At 40.6% G+C, this 20,859-nt stretch overlaps 2 protein-coding genes across 2 annotated transcripts in view; both read left to right on the forward strand.

The window, feature by feature from the left end:
* The window catches only part of TMEM139 (transmembrane protein 139), a 360,773-nt gene that overhangs the window by 128,168 nt on the left and 211,746 nt on the right, over window positions 1-20,859 (forward strand). The gene's annotated exons all lie outside the window — the stretch shown is intronic.
* TAS2R60 (taste 2 receptor member 60) lies at window positions 10,204-11,247 on the forward strand. The gene has a single exon (XM_069461676.1). The coding sequence runs from the start codon at window positions 10,204-10,206 to the stop codon at window positions 11,245-11,247; it is 1,044 nt and encodes a 347-aa protein (XP_069317777.1).

Below are 20,859 nucleotides of genomic sequence, written 5' to 3' on the forward strand. Positions count from 1 at the left end.
GGAGCGGGAGTGGAGAGAAAAAAAATCAGGAAAAAAATCATTTGAAAATGGAAATCTTATGATTTTTTTTAGTAAAATGATTGAGCCATTTTAGAAACATGACTCATATTGACTTCTGCCCTTTCTCCCTCCAAAGGATTATAAAAAATACATACTTGGAAGATTTCAATAAAATTATGAGTAATATTAGATCACTATAATTCCTGTTTATGGAGGACAGCAGCCCAATATTTAATTGCAAGAAGAAAACAAATCCTTGCTTCCATTTATGAAAAACAAAGAAGCAGAATTTGGCTATTTTTGCTTGTATTTTGCTTTTTTTCTTGCCTTTTATCATTTTTTCTTAAGATTTTACCAAAGTGATATATGCATATAGTTTAAAGAGCCAGATATTTCTACCAGGTTTGTCTTGAAAAGCAGAGGTTCTTGCTCTCATCCTTTTCCAATTCCTCTTTCTTGGCCAAGGCAGATACTTTCACCTGTACTAGCTGGGGAGTGTGTGTGTGTGTGTGTGTGTGTGTGTGTGTTTATGTCTTTGTCTCTAAATTATATGCTTGTTTTGCTATAATACTGCTGACTTTGATGTTTCAGGTACACTTTCCACTATCGAACATGAACCCTAAGTTTTTCTCAATCCTCATCCCCCTGGCAAACCCTTTCTATCACCCACTTTTCAATGTAGTTTAATTGTAATGGTGGTAAAATCAATATTCAGTGATTGAAATATTTTGACAATGTAGATGCTATTTATGGTAAAACCATATATTAAACTGTAATTATTCCATACCCCCCAAAATAATAATAATCATACTACCTGCCTAAGATCCAGACCAAAAAAAAACAAAGAAACAAAAAAACTGCAATTACTTTTTCTTTCCTGTAGAAGTTTTTGTTTCCTGTAGACTTAACAACAACGTGCCTTGTTGTGTTTGATTTTTGACCTTCATCAGGTATTCTAAAATTTTGTTTGCCTGAGAAAGTCTCTCCTGGAGCCTCTTGTCCTGCTCCAGTCTGTGCTTGTCCTCATGCTTGATGTGTCCTCCCCTCTCCTCTTTTCTCTCTCTAAAAGCTTGTAGGATCTTCTCTTTATGGTCATTATTCTAAAATTTTATTATATGGACCAGATACTCTGTGAGCCTTTTTAATATGAAAACTCATGTCCTTTAGTTCTGGGAACTTTTCTTCAATTATTTTGTTGATGATTTTCTGCACTCCATTTATTACTTCTCTCATTCTAGAACTCCTATTGGATATTGAATATCCTGGATTGGCATCCTCTTTTGTTCTTCCACCTAAAGATTTTTTTTTTGTCTCCATTTTCTGAGATATTTCATAGATTTTATCTTCCAGCTCTTCTATTGAGTTTTTAATTTTAAATATCATTTTTTTAGTTCTCAGAAGGTCTCCTTTTAAAGATTTTTGAGTGTACCTTTATAACAGCATCCTCTTATTTTATATGGTTTTATGACATTCTCTTAACTCTGAGAATATTGATATTATTTTGGGAAAGGTTTCTTCTCCTTGCATTGTTTTTTACTCCAAGTAGCTGTTTTATATTGGTCTGATCATCCATGTTAGATAATATTCTCAGATCCTTATTGTCTGCCCCTGTTGAGTAAGAGGTGGAAAGGCTGACTGGAAACTCTGAAATTATGAATGGGACTTGTTAACCATGAGCCTCACTGTTGGCTGGGCCAACTATTTGAAGAACCTCTGATATCACTGTTTTTAGATCTTCCTTCTAGAATGCTCAGATTCTTGGAAAAGAACATACTCATCTCCTGCCTGGAAGGTGAAGGCCTGGGTGTCAGAGTTCTAAAAGCCATGTAAGAGAAAAGCATTTGTTCTTCTAATTTCCCTGTTTTCAGTACAGTATCTTTGCCTCAACTGTGTTGGATATACATCCAGCTCAGAGATCCTGTTTTATCCTTTCTAGAGAATACACTTCAGTTGTTTCCTAGGATCGGGGGAGTAGTAGTTGCCCAGTTATAGAAAAGGGAAAGGTGATCTGGGAATCTGATCTTAAACTGACTTTTAACCAACTTTTCTCCAGAGACATCTGGTACACCTAGTATTTAGACTGCTATTTCATAATTGAAGGACTCTTCAAAATGACTAAAATCTTTGCTCTGCTTGTGGACTCTGTTGGAGGCAGACTATGAATGGGACATGGGACCTCCATAAGACATATGTAGTAAATTGCTGAAAGATGGATGAACAGGTGTTTGGGAGAAAGGTTCTCTTTCAACCTTCTTATAGAGAAGTATTGAAACAGGAGAAAACGTTCACTTTGTAGAGCTGTCAGCTGTAGACAAGAAAAAGTTGCAGGGAAGACTGGTTCTGGCAAAGTGCACGCTTTGGTGACTGTGCAAGGAACATGAAGGTTGCCCATGAACACACAATGCCTACTTGGTTACATGTGGCCACAACAGGGTGTGTATACCATGGCCTCGACTTGCTTCTTGATGACATCATGAAGCTGGGCTCTTGCCAGAGGATTTCGAGAAAAGCCGAAATGTTGTGAAATATGCAGAAGCCACTCATCGCTGCTGTCTTCAAGAAGGAGCCAGAGGAAAACATGCAAAGAATTGAATCAAGACACTGAAGCTGTGTTGCAAAACAGTTGATCAGATTGGATTATCTACTCTTTGATAATCTTTGGAGAGTTTACTAAAAACAAAGCAGCTCTTCAAGCAAATGTGTATTTGAGAGTCAGCTAAATTTCTCTCTGTTTTTTTTTTTTTTGAGGTCCCCACTATACATGTTTGTCCTTGTTTTTATGTCTCTTTAATCTTTCACATATAGACCTCTATGCAGAATCTTGAGTGAGACCATAGAAAGTGAGCAGCAAGGCCATTTTCTGTGATATATCTTGGTGGAGGATCCTGACTCCAGGATCTTAGACAACTGCAGAGGGGGTTCCCTTCCCTGTTGTCCCACACACACACCTCTGCTTTCTTCTACCTTCCTCCTCTTTCTCCCCTTTCCCTTTTGTTTTTCCTTTTGTACATTCGTAGGCATTCTTTCCTTTCATAGCCCACCTCTGTTGGACCTTTCTCCAGGACTCCCCAGCCTGGGTTGGCTGATCTGAACCAATGTCACTTTGCATGGGTGGTTGTTGGAGGCAAAGGGTAGCATGTAAAATCACTTTATAAATGGCAAGGTGCTCTAACAGGTTATAGATATTGTTACAGGACGGGGCTCACCTTACATAAAGCAGTCCCTCCTTGTGGGCCAGCTGTGTCCTGAGCTCCTCTCATCACACCACCAGTGCTTGCTTCCCCTACCTGCTGTGGCGATGTCCTTTCTGGGGCAGTTTTCCTTCTATGTCTTTTCCTTTTTCTCCTTGAGACTTATCTACTCTGTCATTCCTCAGATCCTTCTTAGGAACTGATTAATTTTAGTTTGTCAAACACACTGGTGCTAAGGTGTTAACAGCTAACAGATTTGATGTTAACACGTCAGAGAAATTCACATTTTAACTGGAGACTCCATGAACTCCAATGTGGAGGTTGGCAGTGTGATTTTACACAGCGTGAGAAGTCAGTGGTTAGGGAGTTTTTTCTTGATGATTTCAAGCCTTGAGCATGTGTGGATGATTTCCTATTCCACCCCTTCAGGAGGTGGGGCTTAATAGAGTATATAGAGGCTACTGAATAAAATATTAACCCGGAACATGAAGGGTTGGGGAAGGTTTGTGGTTCAGGGAGAGAAATATGGGTACCAGCAGCTTTTGAGAAAAAGTTAGGAAAGAAATAGTACAGTTAAGAAATAATGTGCAAATTATGAGTATTTTCAATTGCTCTGGAGCCTCTACTCTGTCAACATTTCCCTGCAGATGCTCTGATAAAAAAATAGGCAAATACAGGTTATGCAAATAGAGACAGGGTGTCATTGAGCTGGGAGAAATTTGCAAGCCAAGGGAGATCTCAGAAATCATCTTTTCAAATCTTGGGGGATTGGAGTGTTTGCTGGTTGCTGGGCTTTTGCATGAATCCAGGGAAAGGCGGGGTCTGGGTCTCTGGTCTCAACTGGGTGTTTTTTCCTGCAGGTGTGTCCCAGCCTTCTGGAGTAGGAGCCGAGTCTTAGTAGAACCTCCCTTGAGAAGATGCCCTCCTCATTGACATTGATCTTTCTGGTCATCTTTTGCCTGGAGTCTTTGGCTGCAATGCTGCAGAATGGCTTCATGGTCACTGTGCTGGGCAGGGAGTGGGTGCGGCGCCGGGCACTGTCCTCAGGTGACACGATTGTGGCCTGCATTGTCACCACCCGGTTCTGCCTGCATGGGGTAGCCATGCTGAACGGCTTCCTGAGCTCCTTTGATTTTTGTTACTTGTTGTTTAACGTCTTCTGGGACTTTCTCAATGTTCTCAGTTTCTGGCTTACTGCCTGGCTTGCTGTCTTCTACTGTGTGAAGATCTCATCCTTCTCCCACCCCACCTTCTTCTGGCTGAAGTGGAGGATTTCTCGGGCAGTGCACAGGCTGATGCTGGGCTCCCTGATCATCTGCGGCTTCATAGCCATCTCCTCATTGGTCGGAAATCTAACGGTGATTCAGAGGATTGCCTCCCAGAATTCCTGTGAGAACAGCACTCTAACTTACAAAGCAGAAGCCCTCGAGAAGCACTATTTTCGCTTCCATGAAGGGCTTACACTGTCGATCCCGTTCCTCCTGTTCCTGGTGTCCACTGTCTTGCTCATGTACTCACTGTGCCGGCATGTGGGGCGCATGAGGGACCGCAGGCCGGGCCCCCGTGATCCCAGCTCCCAGGCTCACACCACGGCTCTGAAGTCACTTGTCTTCTTCCTCATCTTCTATACATCATATTTCCTGTCCTTGAACATTGCTACTATGAAACTCAAACCCTTCCAGGATCACTGGCGCGTGGCCTGGGAAGTGATCATCTACGCCTGCGTCTGTCTGCACTCCACCATCCTGCTGCTCAGCAGCCCCAAGCTGAGAAGGGCCCTGGAGACCAGGCTTCCGGCCCCGGTGCTGCGGGCTCTCAAGGCTTTGGAAGACTCCGGAAGGGCGGTTCCACTGTCCGGTTATCGGTATTGATAACCTGTCCTGGGATGAATGATCCCATGAGTGGCAAGAATGCAAAAGGTTTCAGGGAATGGCTTTCTCTTTTCATTTTCTGCGTTCTTTTCCACTAATTCTTTTTCCATCCCTCTGTGTTCCTACCATCCTCTCTGCTGCTGCTAGTCCCTAGTCTGAGTCCCACGTCACCCCGGCCTTAGCTGCCGGACAGGCCCCTCTGGCTCTCTATGCAACAAGCCTAACCGTGTTCTCCAAGCGTCCTTCTGGTCTGTATTCCCGTCGTGGAGACATAACCGCTGTCAGTTGTCTCTGTGGGCAAGCTGAAGTTTGTGTGTTAACAGTGGCATGGCTTGTCCAGCACCTTCCACCTGTGACACCACCTCTCCTGCTGTTCCTCGCTCTGCTCTCAGCTCAGTCTTCACGGCAGCCCCACAAAGCTTCTTCCCGTCTTCCTACAGTCCTTCCCTTCTGCCTTCCTTCTTTGCCCCACCTGCAGCTTGCTCCTTCCTTTCTCTGCCTATCTTTGTCATTCTTTCGTGCCCTACTTAAGGCTGATCCCACTCATGGAGCTTTTCCAGCTCGATTCCATGGAAGGGTGAGGACATACTTCAGTTTCGTGCCACCACAGGTCTCACGACTTCACGTGTTTGCTATATGTTGCAGGAAAAGGAACTGTCTGATGTGGAAATGCTTTTAGGTTTTGGCTCACAGAAGGTAGATGGAAAACGAAGGAAATTCTCTACAAGTCCTAATTTTGATCATCCTTCTCTTCCTGTTCATGCACCCAGGAGGTGGATCCTGGCTGCCGTTGCCTAGGATGGTAATATCTAAATTGTTTGCATCCCAGGGCTTGTGCAAGATGATCTACTAGGTGTGGGAAGAAAAATATGGCAACTTCAATTTCCATTTATTTTTATCTCCTCCTTTTATTACTATTTTTTAGTGTATTTTATGATGTACATAATGTATTAGTAAAGTATACACTCATACAATTAAAAATAAATTTTCATGTGTTAGTGTCTTAGTTAGTTCAGGTTGCTGTAACAGAACACCATAGACTGGGTGACTTAAACAACAGACATTTATTTCTCACAGTTTTGGATCCTGCAACTGAGGGTGCCAGCATGATTGGGTTCTGGTGAGAATCCTCTGCCAGGTTGTAGACAGACATCTTCTTGTTGTGCCCTCACATGGTGAAGAGAGAGCATCTGTCTTGTGTTCCTTCTTATAAGGGCACTAATCCCATTCATGAGGGCTCCACCTTCATGAACTAATGACTTCCCCCAAACCTCATCTCTAAATACAATCACACTGGGGATTAGGATTTTAACATTTTGGGAGGATAGCAGGTAGGATGCATGGTCATAATTTTTTTTTTCTTTACTGACAAAGTTTACTATAAAAAAGTATGGAGACCATTGGGCTAGAAGAGATTGGGAAAAACACCAGACATGGTTAAGAGAAATTCATGTATTTGAACTAGTCAAAACAGGAGTAATGAATAACAGGACAGAAAAGAGGTTACAAGGAATTCTGAAATAAATAATTGCATTTATGGTAAATTGGTCACTCATCCTGGGAAGCTGAAGCCCCTAAACATTATGTTACAATGGTAGCTGGAGGCCAAACTGGGGCAAGAGAAGAGAGCAGGACAGAGATGAGGAGTTTCCTCTTGGAAGATGATGATTGAGGCTTTAAAAGAAGAGAGTCTCAAATTGCAGGTGAGGAACACAGGGACTTCCCCAGAGAATAGAGAAAGGGTGAGGCAGGATAGAGGAACCCCTGGGAAGCTGGAACTATGGTCAGACTTTAAATTAATTTATAGACTTCTTAAAGTCTAGCTGTGAATTATCACACCTAGAGAACACATATTAGGCCCATCATCAATCATAAAGAGTGGGGTTTTTTTTGCAGCCACATGAGTGAGCTAATGACTTCCTACAGCGATGGCAATAATAAACTATGAGGACTGGGCCTTGGGACTCAAGCCACAAGAGAGTTGGGTGGAGGCAGTGAAGGCAGGAGCACCAAGGGTATCTGTCTCCTATATCCCTTCCACTCAACCATGGACATCTGGAAGACTGCATTTCCCTCAGACTGAGCTCCAGAACTTTACTGAAGGTCTTTGGGTGGGTAGGGGATGGTGATGCAACTCATGTTTTGCCACATTTTCACAGCCTTTCGCGTTATCCCAGATCTAGTGGGCTTTTCTCAGGAGTTCTTAACTGGTTGATATTTTCAACCTCCGTTCCTAAACTCTAGCTCATAAGAACCCAAAAACACTTGGTGGCTCCATCTTGACTAAAGATACAATCCAATATTTCACCCTGACTTTCAAAGCTTTCTATGATCTCTCTCCAGCCTAACTTTTCAGCCTAATATACCACCATTCCATGTGAATTCTCTGCTGTAGCCAAATTTATCTAATCGTCCTGGACATAATCACATTTCCTCCTCCTTTACTGATGCCTTGTCTTCTTCCTTCCAATACACAAGACAGCATCTTTGTTTTGCTATGATCATGGGGCTACTACTGCTGCTGCTGCTGCTGAACTATTCTGAAAATTCTTGGGATGGGAATAAGATGATACGTAACATTTAGAACCACAGCCTGGGAGTCACTCCTTTTTTAACCCTCTGAGACAGAATACCAAGTTGAGGGTGCTCCATATAGAGAATCTACTCGTGACTCCTCTCCTACCACCCTCATGATTATATTTATAAAGACTAACTATGAAAATTTTAAAAATTCTCAGACTTGGCTTCTATCCAAGAAGATAAATCTGAATATGAGAAAGCAAAATGCAACAAACAAAAAGAACAAACAACAAAAGAATCACCATAAAACACACATTGCATATTTAAACACAAATGATTATTCAGCCTTTTGAAATAATTTAATCTGCATATAGTATATGCCCGGTAAATGATAGTGGTTTATGATTAGTGTTTGAAAGCGCTTTGAGGGTAGATATCTAGTTCACTGCTGTAGCCCCAGGGCCTTTCATTCGGCTACTATCACATATGAGATATGCTTAACAAATTATTGTTAAATGAATTGAAGGTTAAATGTACATATTTCTCATCTTATGAGCCATTGAAAGTGTAGGAGGTGGATGAAAAAGATATGAATTTTCCATATTGGGGGATTTGTGGCTGGCCAAACTCTAGAGCTATGACCCTAAAGTTTGCCCTATTTCTCCAAGTTCCAGTAGGAAACAGCCAAATGTCAGCCAGAGGAACAAGGGCAAGGAAGAGAGACAGGAACTCTATCCCCTTTAAATTTGCATCTTCACAGAAAGGTGGAGTGAATGAGTTACCTTAGTTCACCTTCTTTCCTTTATGCAGGAGCATGGTATTCATTATGATTGGCCTTTGTGTTGGAGAAACAATTCCACCTGGAGGTGGACTGAGAATCGGGAAGAGATGACGAAGTTTTCTAAATCCTTTTCTCTCTTTGTGGGGGTCCTGTGCATGGAACTGGTAGGTTATGGTGCTGGCCAGGAGATGGGTGTACTATTAAAAACTCCCTCTCTCATGCTACCTGATCCTGAGCCTTCAGCATTGCTATGTTTGACCCAGAACAATTTCTGCTCACCTATCTCCCTGTGACACATTAACCTAATTACACGCCCCTGGGTGTTGATTGCTGATTTTTTTTTTTTGATCCTTGGAAGCTTATTCCTATGGAAAATGCAGTCTTCTCTTACCCTTCCCTTCTCTAGTTAATGCTGATGGGCCAACATTTGATGCCTTGGACTTCCATTGCATCCCTGGTGCTCTCCTGAATTCTCCTTGGACTGCGTGTCACACCACAGGATGGATGGAATGGAAGATAGTCATTCTAAGAAGTCATTGTCATCATCATAATTACTTCTTATGCGTATGCAGAGATTTATAGTTTCCAAAGTGCTTTCATATATTTGTGATCATATTTGTCATCTATACTTTTTGTAGATGAAGAAAGAGGGATTCAGAGCAGTTAAATGGCTACCTGAGGATTCATAGTGATTGTGACAAGATTTAAAATCTGGTCTTCTAACTCCAGCTAAGGGTGAAGAAGACAGGGGTATAGGATATATTGTCAACCACGGCAAGATCCCTGGTCCTGGAATCAGTTTGGGTCTTGGTCTTTCCTTTGTATAAATGTGACTTCAGGTGGGAGTTTTAATCTATAACTTGGGACCTCATTTCTTTTTTCCTGTAAAATTATCTTTAATGTCTTCTTTCAGCCTAAAAACTGAGATTCTAAGATAATCCTATGAATTAGAACAGGTGATATTTTTACAGATTTTACTGATGGACAGAATGAAGGAGGGAGGGGCTTCAATTGACATACCCTATAACTCACAGTTGAGGGGAGGTTGGACTAAAGCCTGTCTTAACTCCTAGTCCGGCTCTTTCTGCCATATCCCACTGGTTTTATAGCTATCCTAGTGGGGGTTCCCCTGTGGAGTGCCATTTTAAAAGTCACTACTTATAAAATAATTTTTTTAAATTTCGAAAAAATTTTGCATACCTGATTACATATAATTGTGTCCTCTGTTCTATTTTGTGATGATGGTCACTATGAGTCATAAGACTTGATGTAACCTCTCTCTATAGAGGTTTTGCTCAGTTTTCTCTCTGTCAATGGGGTACGTCATAGCACCTGCTTTGTAGGGTTGTTGTGAGAACTAAGTACTGTGGAGAGCACTCAGAACAATGCCTGGAACATAACAGTCACCCCAGCCATGGATGTGAGCTCTGACCCTCAGTAGAGAGGAGTGTACCCTGTGGATATCATCACTGCGCTGCCAGCAGGTGTGTGCTCATGTCTCAGGTGTCAGCTTAGAGAAGTATAACCTCCTGTGTAAGGCACACTAAATGCCGGGGCCTGATATGTTATCCACACCAATGTTGACATGGGCAGAGAAAAGGCTGAAGAGCAGGCAAATTTATGGACAGACATGGGGACTTTGGAAACTGAGCCTTGACAGTATTTGCATCTATTCTGAGCAGAAGGAAACTTTTCACCCTCCTCAGACAGCGTGCATCCTCTACTCTGGCCTAGCCTCTCCACTGGGGCAGCTGAAAGGACAAACACATACAGGACCTTCCAGAACAACCCAACAGAAATAGTTCTTGAACCCTCAGGATCCAACTTGTCCATGGGAGAGATGAATGACGATCACATGGTCCAAGGACCTCCGGTGACTGATAAGAGAGCCGTGGTCTTGGCCATCATTGCATTACTTTTGTGCCTCATGGCCATGCTGGGCAATGGCTTCATCACTACAGTGCTGGGCAGAGAGTGGTTGCTACAGAGAACACTGTTGCCTTGTGATAAGTTATTGGTCAGCCTGGCAGCTTCTCGCTTCTGTCTGCAGTGGGTGGTGCTGTGTAAGAACATTTACATTTTGCTGCATCCAGCGGTCTTCCCCTACAGCCCTGTACTGCTGTTTCTAGCCTTCCAGTGGGACTTCCTGAACGCTGCCACCTTATGGCTCTCCTCCTGGCTCAGTGTCTTCTACTGTGTGAAAATTGCAACCTTCACCCACCCCGTCTTCCTCTGGCTAAAGCGCAAGTTGTCTGGGTGGGTACCATGGATGCTGCTCAGTTCTGTGGGATTCTCCAGCTTGAGCACCATCCTATTTTTCATAGGCAACCAGAGAATATATCAGAACTATTTAAGGAGCAGTCTGCCACCGTGGAATGTCACTGGGAATAGCATAAGGAGGTCATATGAGAAATTCTACCTTTTTCCCCTGAAAATGGTTACTTGGACAGTCCCTACTGCTTTCTTTCTCATCTGCATGGCTTTGCTCATCACATCTCTGGGAAGACACATGAAGAATTCCCTCTTGACCATCTCGGGATTTCGAGAGCCCAGTGCCCAGGCACACATCAAGGCTCTGCTAGCTCTCATCTCTTTTGCCATCCTCTTCATCTCCTATTTTCTGTCCCTGGTGCTCAGTGCCACACGTGTTCTTCCATCTCAGGCTCTTAGGTTCTGGGTGTGGCAGGCAGTGATTTACCTGTGTGCAGCAGTCCACCCCATCGTTTTGATCTTCAGCAATGCCAGGCTGAGAGCTGTGCCGGTGAGGTACTGTTCCTCAAGGTGTGGGGCATCTTGCATCACAACTGATGAGAAATCCCAAGGAAACTCCAATGCAGAAGGCATGGACGCAAAGGGACATAGCTTCTCTCATTGCCACATTTAATGTTTTTTCCTTCTTTGCTACAGTTAATGATTAGAAGAATAATGTCAATGAAATAGAATTCAAGGTGAGATCAAAGGTCCTGAACTATGGTCACTTTATATATTCAGCAAGAGTGTAGCTGATTTGGCCATGTTCCCTGTGGCACTCGATATGGTAGAAGAATCAGGAAACTTACTTTTCCTATGATCGATCTCTTGGCACTTAAAATGATCCTTCTGGGAACTGGATGCAAGGATCCTGACATGTCATGCAATATTTTATGTGTTGAATCAGACTGGAGAAAATTTTTGGAACCACAATTTTCCTCTGGCTTCAACCTGTGAACCACCTTTCCCTTTTCATCACTTCATATTTTTCTGGCCAGTTACTACAGTGAAGATTCTCTTCTCTTCCATGGAAGAGTTCCCTGTGTCTGAATTCTCTACACAGACCATGGCATGATTGGTGCATGTGCGTGGCAGTGTGTGTTGTCTGGAATGTGCACATTCTAAGACCTTTCGAGATCCCCCTAAGTGCCTGGGGTCTGTGATTTATATGTGCTTTATGTTCTCTGTGATAGCCTGATCTGTTCTGTAATTGTGAAGGTCCATGGGTACAGGTATAATTTCTTTCGTGTTGATATTGGGACCTACTGAAGTTGTTGACATGGAAAAGTTCATTTATATTTGTCTGAAACATTTGGTGAGGAATATGTGGCCTGCCTTTACAATTTTCCCAGTTCTTCTCAAACTTTCCTTAAGCCAAGTTTTAACTGTCAAACCATTCAAATGGAGATCCCTCAACTTCCCTTGACTCACTTTAAAATCTCTCAGCCTCATTCCTCGACCCCAGCCCTCTGCATCAGAAGACAGGTCTCTGCTTTTGGCTTCTCCAGGTGAACACCTGTGCTCTTATCCCTACCCCACCCACCCCCTTTCTTTCCCCTGCTCAGTCAAGGATTCCCACTCCTATGTGAGTCTTCAAACTTTTCCTCTTTACTGTCCATCCTTTCTTCAACAAATGTGCCTCTAAACCCCTTTCCTGAAAAACATCCCCTCATCTGTCTTCCTCCCTGAAGGGCCCATGGTGCCAACGAGATACTTGAGGGTCCTCCAGTAGCCTGGTGCCATCCTCTTCTGCTCCCCCGTTCTGCTGAAACTGTTTCCACAAGGACACACATGATCTCCTATTCATTAAGTGGCTTTATCCCAGCCCTATCTTCCTCTGCCTCTGTGACGTTTGCCTCTTAAGATAACAAATGATTTCTTTAAAATAAACTGATTAAAAATATTTCTACATGTTTTTCCCACTTTTTAATGGGGTTGTTTGATTTTTTTCTTGTTAATTTGCTTGAGTTCTTTGTAGATTCTGGTTATCAGCCCTTTATTGGATGTATAGCATGCAAATATTTTCTCCCATTCTGTAGGTTGTCTAGTCGCTCTATTGATTGTGTCCATGGCTGTGCAGAATCTTTTAAATTTGATCATATCCCATTTATTTATTTTTGTTGTTGCTGTGATTGCTTTTGGGGTCTTCTTCATAAATTCTTTGCTTAGGCCAATATCTATAAGAGTTTTTCTAACATTTTCTTCTAGAATTCTTATAGTTTCATGCCTTAGGTTTATGTCTGTTATCCATCATGAATTAATTTTTGTGAGTGGTGAGAGGTTTGGATCCTGTTTCAGCCTTCTACATGTGGCTATCCAATTTTCCCAGCATCATTTATTGAATAGGAATCCTTTACCCCAGTATATGTTTTGTCTGCTTTGTCAAAGTTCAGATGGTAATATGAGGCTGGATTCATATCTGGGTCCTCTGTTCTGATCCGTAGATCTATGTCTCTGTTTTGTGCCAGTACCATGCTATATACCATGGGAGCACTACTCAGCCATAAAAAAAAAAAAAAAAAAAAAAAAAAAAAACGGTAATCTAGTATTTTTTGTAACAACCTGGACCACACTGGAGACCATTTTTCTAAGTGAAGTATTGCAAGAATGGAAAAACAAACACCACATATACTCAATACTAAATTGAAACTAATCAACAAACACTTATGTGCATATGTGGAAGTAAAACTCAAGGGAAATCAAGTAGCTGGGAAGGGGGAGGTGGAGATGAGTAAAGTCACACCTAACGGGTACAATGCACACTATCTGGGTGATGGGCACACTTATAACTTTGACTCAAATTGTACAAAAGCAAACTATGTAACAAAAATGTGTGTATCCCCATAATATTTTGAAATAAAAAAAGACTAAAAAATATCTTTACAGAAGTACTATCTGATCTCTGTAGAAGATTTTTTTAAAAAGGAAAATAAACTCCATCTATACTTGCCCATCCACATGTCTTCCTGAACATTCTTCTCCTCTTGGCATCTGGGATACTACAGTAGGTTCTCCTTCCTGCTCTGGCCACTCCTTTTGTGTCCTTCTCACTAACCACTCATCCTTCTCCGGCTCCCTGGTTCTTGCCTTAGGCAGCCCTCTTCTTCCTTCAGGATGATATCCAATCCCTTTCCTTTGTGTTTACATCTACTCATGTAGCTTCAGTTATGCCCTTCATGAAGAATAACTACCAAAGCCTTTACCTTCCTCAAGACTCTAAACCTATATTTTCTTCCACTTAGTGGGCATTACCACCTGATGGTACCAGGAGCACTTCAAACTTAGCAAGTTCAAAATATTTCCTTCTCCTCCTCCATCTCTTCCTTTCCCTCTTCTCCCCACCAGACCCTCACTGCTTAGTTGAATCTATTTTTCTACTACTGCTATGCAGTAAATTAGGCTTACAGCCTGAGTTAATTTCCACTCCCACGCTCTGATGAGCTCTTGAACCTAATCAGTAACCTGTCTTCAAGTTTTACCTCTGCAATGTCTCTATCATCTGTTCCCTTCTTCCCATTCCTGTAGTTCTCTATTTAAATTAGACTATCCTCTTCTCTTGCCTGGACTGTTTAGATTTCTTCTTCACCACTTCCTCCAGTACACTCTTCTCCATTACCCCAATCAACATAACCATCACAAAATTAATCTCCTGAAGGTATAACTGATCATTTCACCCACATCCTAGTCATCTTTCAGCGCCTATTCAATGAAGCACAGGCCTTTACACTTGGCACTGAAGGACCTCCACAGTAAGCAACAACTTTATCATTCACCTCTTCTATTCTAGTAGAATCCTATTTTGCAGTGAATTTGGATTATTATTGTTCTGGGCATACCTGAAACTTCCTCCCTGATATCCTGAAATGTACTTTCTTATTCCCACATGTACCAGTTTAAAATCCCATTTAACTTTTTCTTTTCCTATTTAACTTTTAAAGGTTAATCAAATGTCACCTTTTTGATGAAACTTTTCTGGATGCCCCCAACTTTGATCTCTCTCACCTTTGGGGACATGTAAGTTGGTGTTCCTCAGTTGTGACATGAATTCTGCCTTGTGGTGCTGTTATTTGCATACTTGTCATCTCCCTGGAAAATGTTAAACTTCTTAAAGGCATGGGCTGCCTCATACTCTTCCATGCATGCTTCAAAGCACTTCCAAGTCCTTGCTGCATGGAACAGATGGTTCTGCTGTGCCTGGAATCCAGCTGTAAGCACATGGTACTTTTGCCTGTATATTTATCTCTGGGCTACCTACTACGTTTTTATGCCTATATTTAAGCTGTATTCCCTTCACTACCTGGCTGGCTTATTTTCTGAAAGTCACACTTATATTCAGTTTCTCTTTGACTTATGCACAATGTAGAAATAATAAATGGGTGAATGAGAAAGTAAAATTTGCCTGATTTTGTGATGTCTTTGACTTCCTTTTTTCTTGTATATTTGCCTGTTGCTAAGCAACAGTGCACAGCAGACATTAGGTCTTCATATGAGGATCTTAGTGAGGTGCCAGTTCTCCCCTTTGCTACTGACCCATCCCCTTTCCAAAGTGCCCTACATAAGCCACTCTTTGTTCCTTGCACTCTTCACATCATTAGCCTAGGAGAGCAGAACATCTTCCAGAATCTGAATGATCTCCCCACAGGGACAAGTTCTCTTGCAGCTTGAATACACAGGGAAAAATAAAAGATAAGTGAGGTTTGCTGTATTTTTAAAATACTTGGTAACTTATTATCATTGTTAATTTTTGCCCATAGTTCAATCTCATCCTGTATTATGATAATATTAATAATGATCATTTGTTGAATGGCTAGTTTGTGTGAATCATGGAGCTAGAACACTGATTTACTTAAATATTTTGTGTACTTAATTATTTTTATTTATTTATTTATTTATTTTTAAGACAGAGTCTCGCTCTGTTGCCCACGCTAGAGTGCCGTGGCATCAGCCTAGCTCACAGCAACCTCAAACTCCTGGGTTCAAGCAATCCTTCTGCCTCAGTCTCCTGAGTAGCTGAGACTACAGGCATGTGCCACCATGTCCAGCTAATTTTTTTCCTTATATATTTTTAGCTGTCCAGCTAATTTCTTTCTATTTTCAGTAGAGACGGGGTCTCACTCTTGCTCAGGCTGGTCTCAAACTCCTGACCTCAAGTGATCCTCCCGCCTCGGCCTCCCAGAGTGCTGGGGTTACAGGCATGAGCCACCACACTCAGCCTTATGTACTTAATTATTAAAATAGCACTGTAAAATGGAAACTGAGAGATATACTGAGATCACATGGCCAGTGAATGATAGAATTGGGATACTTCAGTGCTATAGTGTTTACAACTGTGTTATAGATGTAGATAGTAGGATAACAGAATATAATAAGGGGAGAGAATAGATAAGTACATCAACAGAGAGTCCAGACAATAGTTACATGAAAAATTACATATGATAACTAAAGCATATTAAATCAGTGGGGAAAAGAAGTATTGTGGCATACTGGTACTCTAATTGGAAAAACAAAAATAAATTTAGAGCCAACATTTTATCAAAAATTCCAGATAGATGATCTTTAACCTAAATATTAATTTTTTCAAATCCCTATTTTAAATTTTTTAGACTAATTCACATTTTCCTATGTTTTATTCCATAAAATGCTACCTTTAAATTTTAAAGAACTGTTTACTATGGTTTTGGATGTCATTGTAGAGTATGTACACAACCTTCATGCCCACAAGCCAGAGAAGCCCTGTTTTCTTAAGCTTTCTTAAGCAAGACTAGAAATATCAAGTGGTAATGAAAATCATTAGTAAATTTGAGTACAGAAGTAATACAAACTTTTTCTCTTTAAAAGAAAAGGCACTATATATGCAGGAACTACTGAAGTCCTTTTCAGTTTTAAAGGACAAGTAACAGACTTCCAGAAAATATTTGCAAACATTTTTTAAAAGATAAAAGCTAATGTCTCTAATATATAAAAAGCTCTTACAAACCAATAAGAAAAAGACAAGCAAATTAATAGAATGATGGTTAAATGGCAAAAATAGATAATTCACACAGAAGGAAATACAGATTGTCAAGTAAACATGTGAAATGAAACTGATATTCACATTTAATGAAGGAATTGCAAATTAAAACAATAATAAGTTCTCTACTGTAAACACAGCTACATAAGTTAGTAGTTGCCCCCTTCTTTCCCTGGAAATCACATAAAAGCAAAAAAAAAAAAAAAAGAGTGGAAAATGTTTCTGAAAACTCTATTTTCAGTGAAGCTGTGAGACAGATCACCCCCAAATTTCGTATTATGTGAAATCACTGTCAATCACGATAGAGTCAAGAAAGAAAGTGAAAAGAAGAAGTATGAAGTGAGAAGCCCCAGTCGGGGGCAGAACTAAGAAAAGTCCAGTGAGAATACACTTCCTTCAAAAAAGAGACTCATCCTGAAACACAAAAGCCCCTTAGTATGCATGTATTAGTTTTCTATTGTTGTATAACAAATTGCCTCAACACTTAGTGGCTTAAAACACTTACTAACTTGGTTTCTGTGGATCAGGAATCCAGGCAAGTATCAACAGGTCCTGTGGCTCCGGGTTTCTCACAAGGCTGCAGTCATCGCAAGGCTCATCTGGGCTGGATTTACTTCCCAGCTCATTCAGGTGGCTGTTGGCAGGATTCAGTTCCTCCTGGGTTGCTGGCCTGAGGCATCAGTTCCTTATGAGCTCTAGGCTGAGCCTCCTTCACTTCGTGGCCATGTGGCTTTCTCAGAGTGTCTTCCTTCACCAGAGTGAACAAGAAAGAGGGCAGCAGAGAGTGGCAGCAACATGGAAGTCACAGACTTTTACAATGATCGTTATCATCACTATTTGTATTTTAATGGGGAAAATACCCCATCTAATTAAGTAAGAGAAAGAAATTATAGTTGTAGACACTGGAAAAGGAAGACAAAACTATATGCTTGTATAGTTGAAAAAAACCAAAATAATCAACATCAACATAAAAACTACTATAGAACAATAAGAATTTAGTAAGAGGGTGGTGTGCAAAATGAATATACAGAAATCCATATTTTCTAATACACAAAATAACCACCAGTTAGAATATAGAATGAAAGAAAAGATTTTATTTGCAATAAGAACAACAAGATAAAATACCTAGAAATAAATTTTGTAAGAAATGTTTAAGACCTACATGAAGGAAACTTTAAAACACTCAGGAAGACGTGAAAGACATGAACTATTGGAATATGACGCCATCTTCTTAGATAAGGAGATTTGGCACCACAAAGATGTTATTAATAATTATCCCTAAGTTAATTCATTGATTTAATATAAGACCTATAAAAATACTGTTCTCCTCTTTTCTGTAAAAATAAGACTAAAATATTCTAAGGTTACTATGGAAATTGAAAGAAGCCAAAAAAGAAAATGATGAAGGTAGACAAGCTCTATTGTATCTTAAAATACAATATGAGCCTCAAAATTTAAAAAGTATATGTGAATATACATCAGTAGAATGGATAGTACAGAAATTCATATACATATGGATTTTATTATAAATCCAATATGCAGAAAATATTTCATATCAGAGGAAAATTCAATAACTGATGTTGAGATAACAGGATAGCCATCTGAAAAAAAGGTAATGTCAAACAATATAGCAAGATAGAGTCCAGTATATCAAATATTTTAATGCTAAAAATGAAACAATACAATTGTTAGAAAATGTGGGAGGAGGAGGATTCTTTTAATACCTTGGGATGTGGAAACTCTTTTAAGATCACAAAGAAAAAGATTGATAAATCAAAATTTAAAAAATTCTGCATGGCCAAAATTTATAAGAAAGTTACAAAAAATATAACAAGCTAGGAAGATATCTACAACCCATATTATAATAAAAAATTAATTTCCAGTATATAAAAAGAGCTCTTAGAAATCATACGAAAAAGATCAACAGCCCAAAAGAAAAAGAGAAAAGGCAAAGAATATGAATATGTAATTCACAGAAAAGAAAATACAAATGGCTTCTTCAACACAGGAGAGATACCCAACCTAATTTGTAATAAGAGAAATGTAAATTAAAACTATATTGAGTTACTATTTTTAAACTATCCATTTGGCAAAACTTCTAAATTTTGAAAACATGCTCTTTTGCCAAGTTATTGGGGAAACATGCTGTTTTACACATTGCTGATGGAAGTATAAATTAGTATAATCTCTTTGGAGGGAAATTTAGCAATATATATCAAATTTACTAAAGCATGCACCCTTTGATTCAGCAGTCCTCCCTGGGAGTTTGGTGCGTAGCACACCTCCTTGTGGGTCACAGTTGTGCCTCACCCCCTTGAGCCTGCTGGGACTTGCGTGTGGTTAGAGGTCCAGAAGCAGTGAGGGGGGGAGGTAGCCTTTAGCAGGATCAGCAGTGCCTTGCAAGAAAACCACTTGAGGTGAGTCCATTACAGGCCCTGCAGGGAAGCAGCGATCTTCTCCCTAGGTAAGGGAGGAAGGGCTGCCTCTCTTGGTAAAGATTTGGCAGAATTCAGGGGTTCAAGTTTCTGGCTTTATTGGAATCTGCCTGTATGTCTTCCCCCAGCCCCCAATTTTCTGGGACCCATCCCTTCCTGATTAATACACGTTTTCAAGAGACTCTGCAAAGTTGGAAGTTAATCCAGCCACCCATATAGTAGATTTTGGGTTTGTTTTTCAGAAATTTCAGCCTGACAACCACAAGTGAAAAGGAATTTTTTTTTTTTTTTTATGACAGTTGTAGACACTTTCTGGTCTTTCACCTGGATCTTTATTTATTTATTTATTTATTTTGGGACAGAGTCTTACTCTGTTGTCCAGGCTTATCTGCAATGACAGATACAACCTGGCTCACAGCAACCTCAAACTCCTGGGCTCAAGCGATCCTCCTGCCTCAGCCTCCCAAGTAGCTGGGACTACAGGCATGTGCCAACATGCCCGGCTAATTTTTCTATTAATATTTTTAGTTATCCATATAATTTCTTTCTATTTTATTTTATTTTTTTTAGTGGAGACGGGGTCTCGCTCTTGCTCAGGCTGGGTTGTCGTTTCATATGCAGCAAGTGGCACCTCCACTTCAATCTACTGAAATTCAGGCCTTGACAGAAGGGTTTGAAAAAGTCAGGGCTAGAGTTAAGACTGTTAACTCAACCTTCAAAATGAATCTGTGACTCTACCCCTTGTCACTACCTCCATTGCTACCACTCTGGTGCAAGCCACTATTATCTGTTGCTTGGATTATGGCAATGGCTTCCCAACTGGTTTTGCAGCTTTTACTCATTTGCCTTTGGTCCATTTTCAACACAGCAGCTAGCAGCATCCCTTAAAAATATACATCATATCATGTCACATCTCTTCCATAATTCTCCATTTGCTTTTCATCCTAGAGTAAAAGCCTAAGTCTTCATCATGAACTAAAATGCTTCCTGTGATCTTGTCCTCCGCCTTATATCTCTGAAGTCATCTGCTGCTCTCCTACCCTCCTCTCACACTTCTCTCACCACTGTGGCCTCCTTAATTTTTCTTGAGTATGTCAGGCATGCACCTTCCCAGAGCCTTTGCATTTGGTGATCTCTGGGCCCAGAATGCTCTTCTCCAGATACTAGCGTGGCTCACTCCCCCACTTCTTCCAGGCATTGCCATTGCCACTCTATCTAAATTGCAATATTCCATACTACTATTGCTTGCCCTGATGTTTCTCCTTAGCATTATCCCTATCTATTTTGCTTATTTGTATTGTTTATTGTTTGTTTCCACCACTCTAATGTAAGCTCCATGAAGACAGGGATTTGTGTATGTTTTCTACCAGAAAATGACAGGCACTCAATACATAGTTGCTGAACACATGTATGTATTATTTTATTATAATTAAAGAGATACTATTACTATGCAACAAATCATTATTTCTAATGAGTATAAGTATGGCTGCTAGAAGCTGCATCATCAGTTGACATTCTCTTGCACATTCAGACACCTTGCTGATTGTTGCAGGTTCACTGATAAAACACCCAGCCTCCACGTTGTCGACAGTTGTTATTAGAAAGGAGTATTTGCTTCCATGTTTGTTCTACATTTTAACAAGAATTTATTGATCATCTAGATATGGAGGCCCAGGTATATATTTGCCTGCTAAGTGCAATGGAGATACGAAAGTAGGATCTAAACATTCAAGAAATTTATCATGCAACTATGCATATACCACTTAGAAGAATACAAAACAGTGAAGATCTAAGGTGACCA

Source organism: Eulemur rufifrons, chromosome 29, assembly GCF_041146395.1.
Source record: "Eulemur rufifrons isolate Redbay chromosome 29, OSU_ERuf_1, whole genome shotgun sequence".
In the NCBI taxonomy this organism is placed as follows: domain Eukaryota; kingdom Metazoa; phylum Chordata; class Mammalia; order Primates; family Lemuridae; genus Eulemur; species Eulemur rufifrons.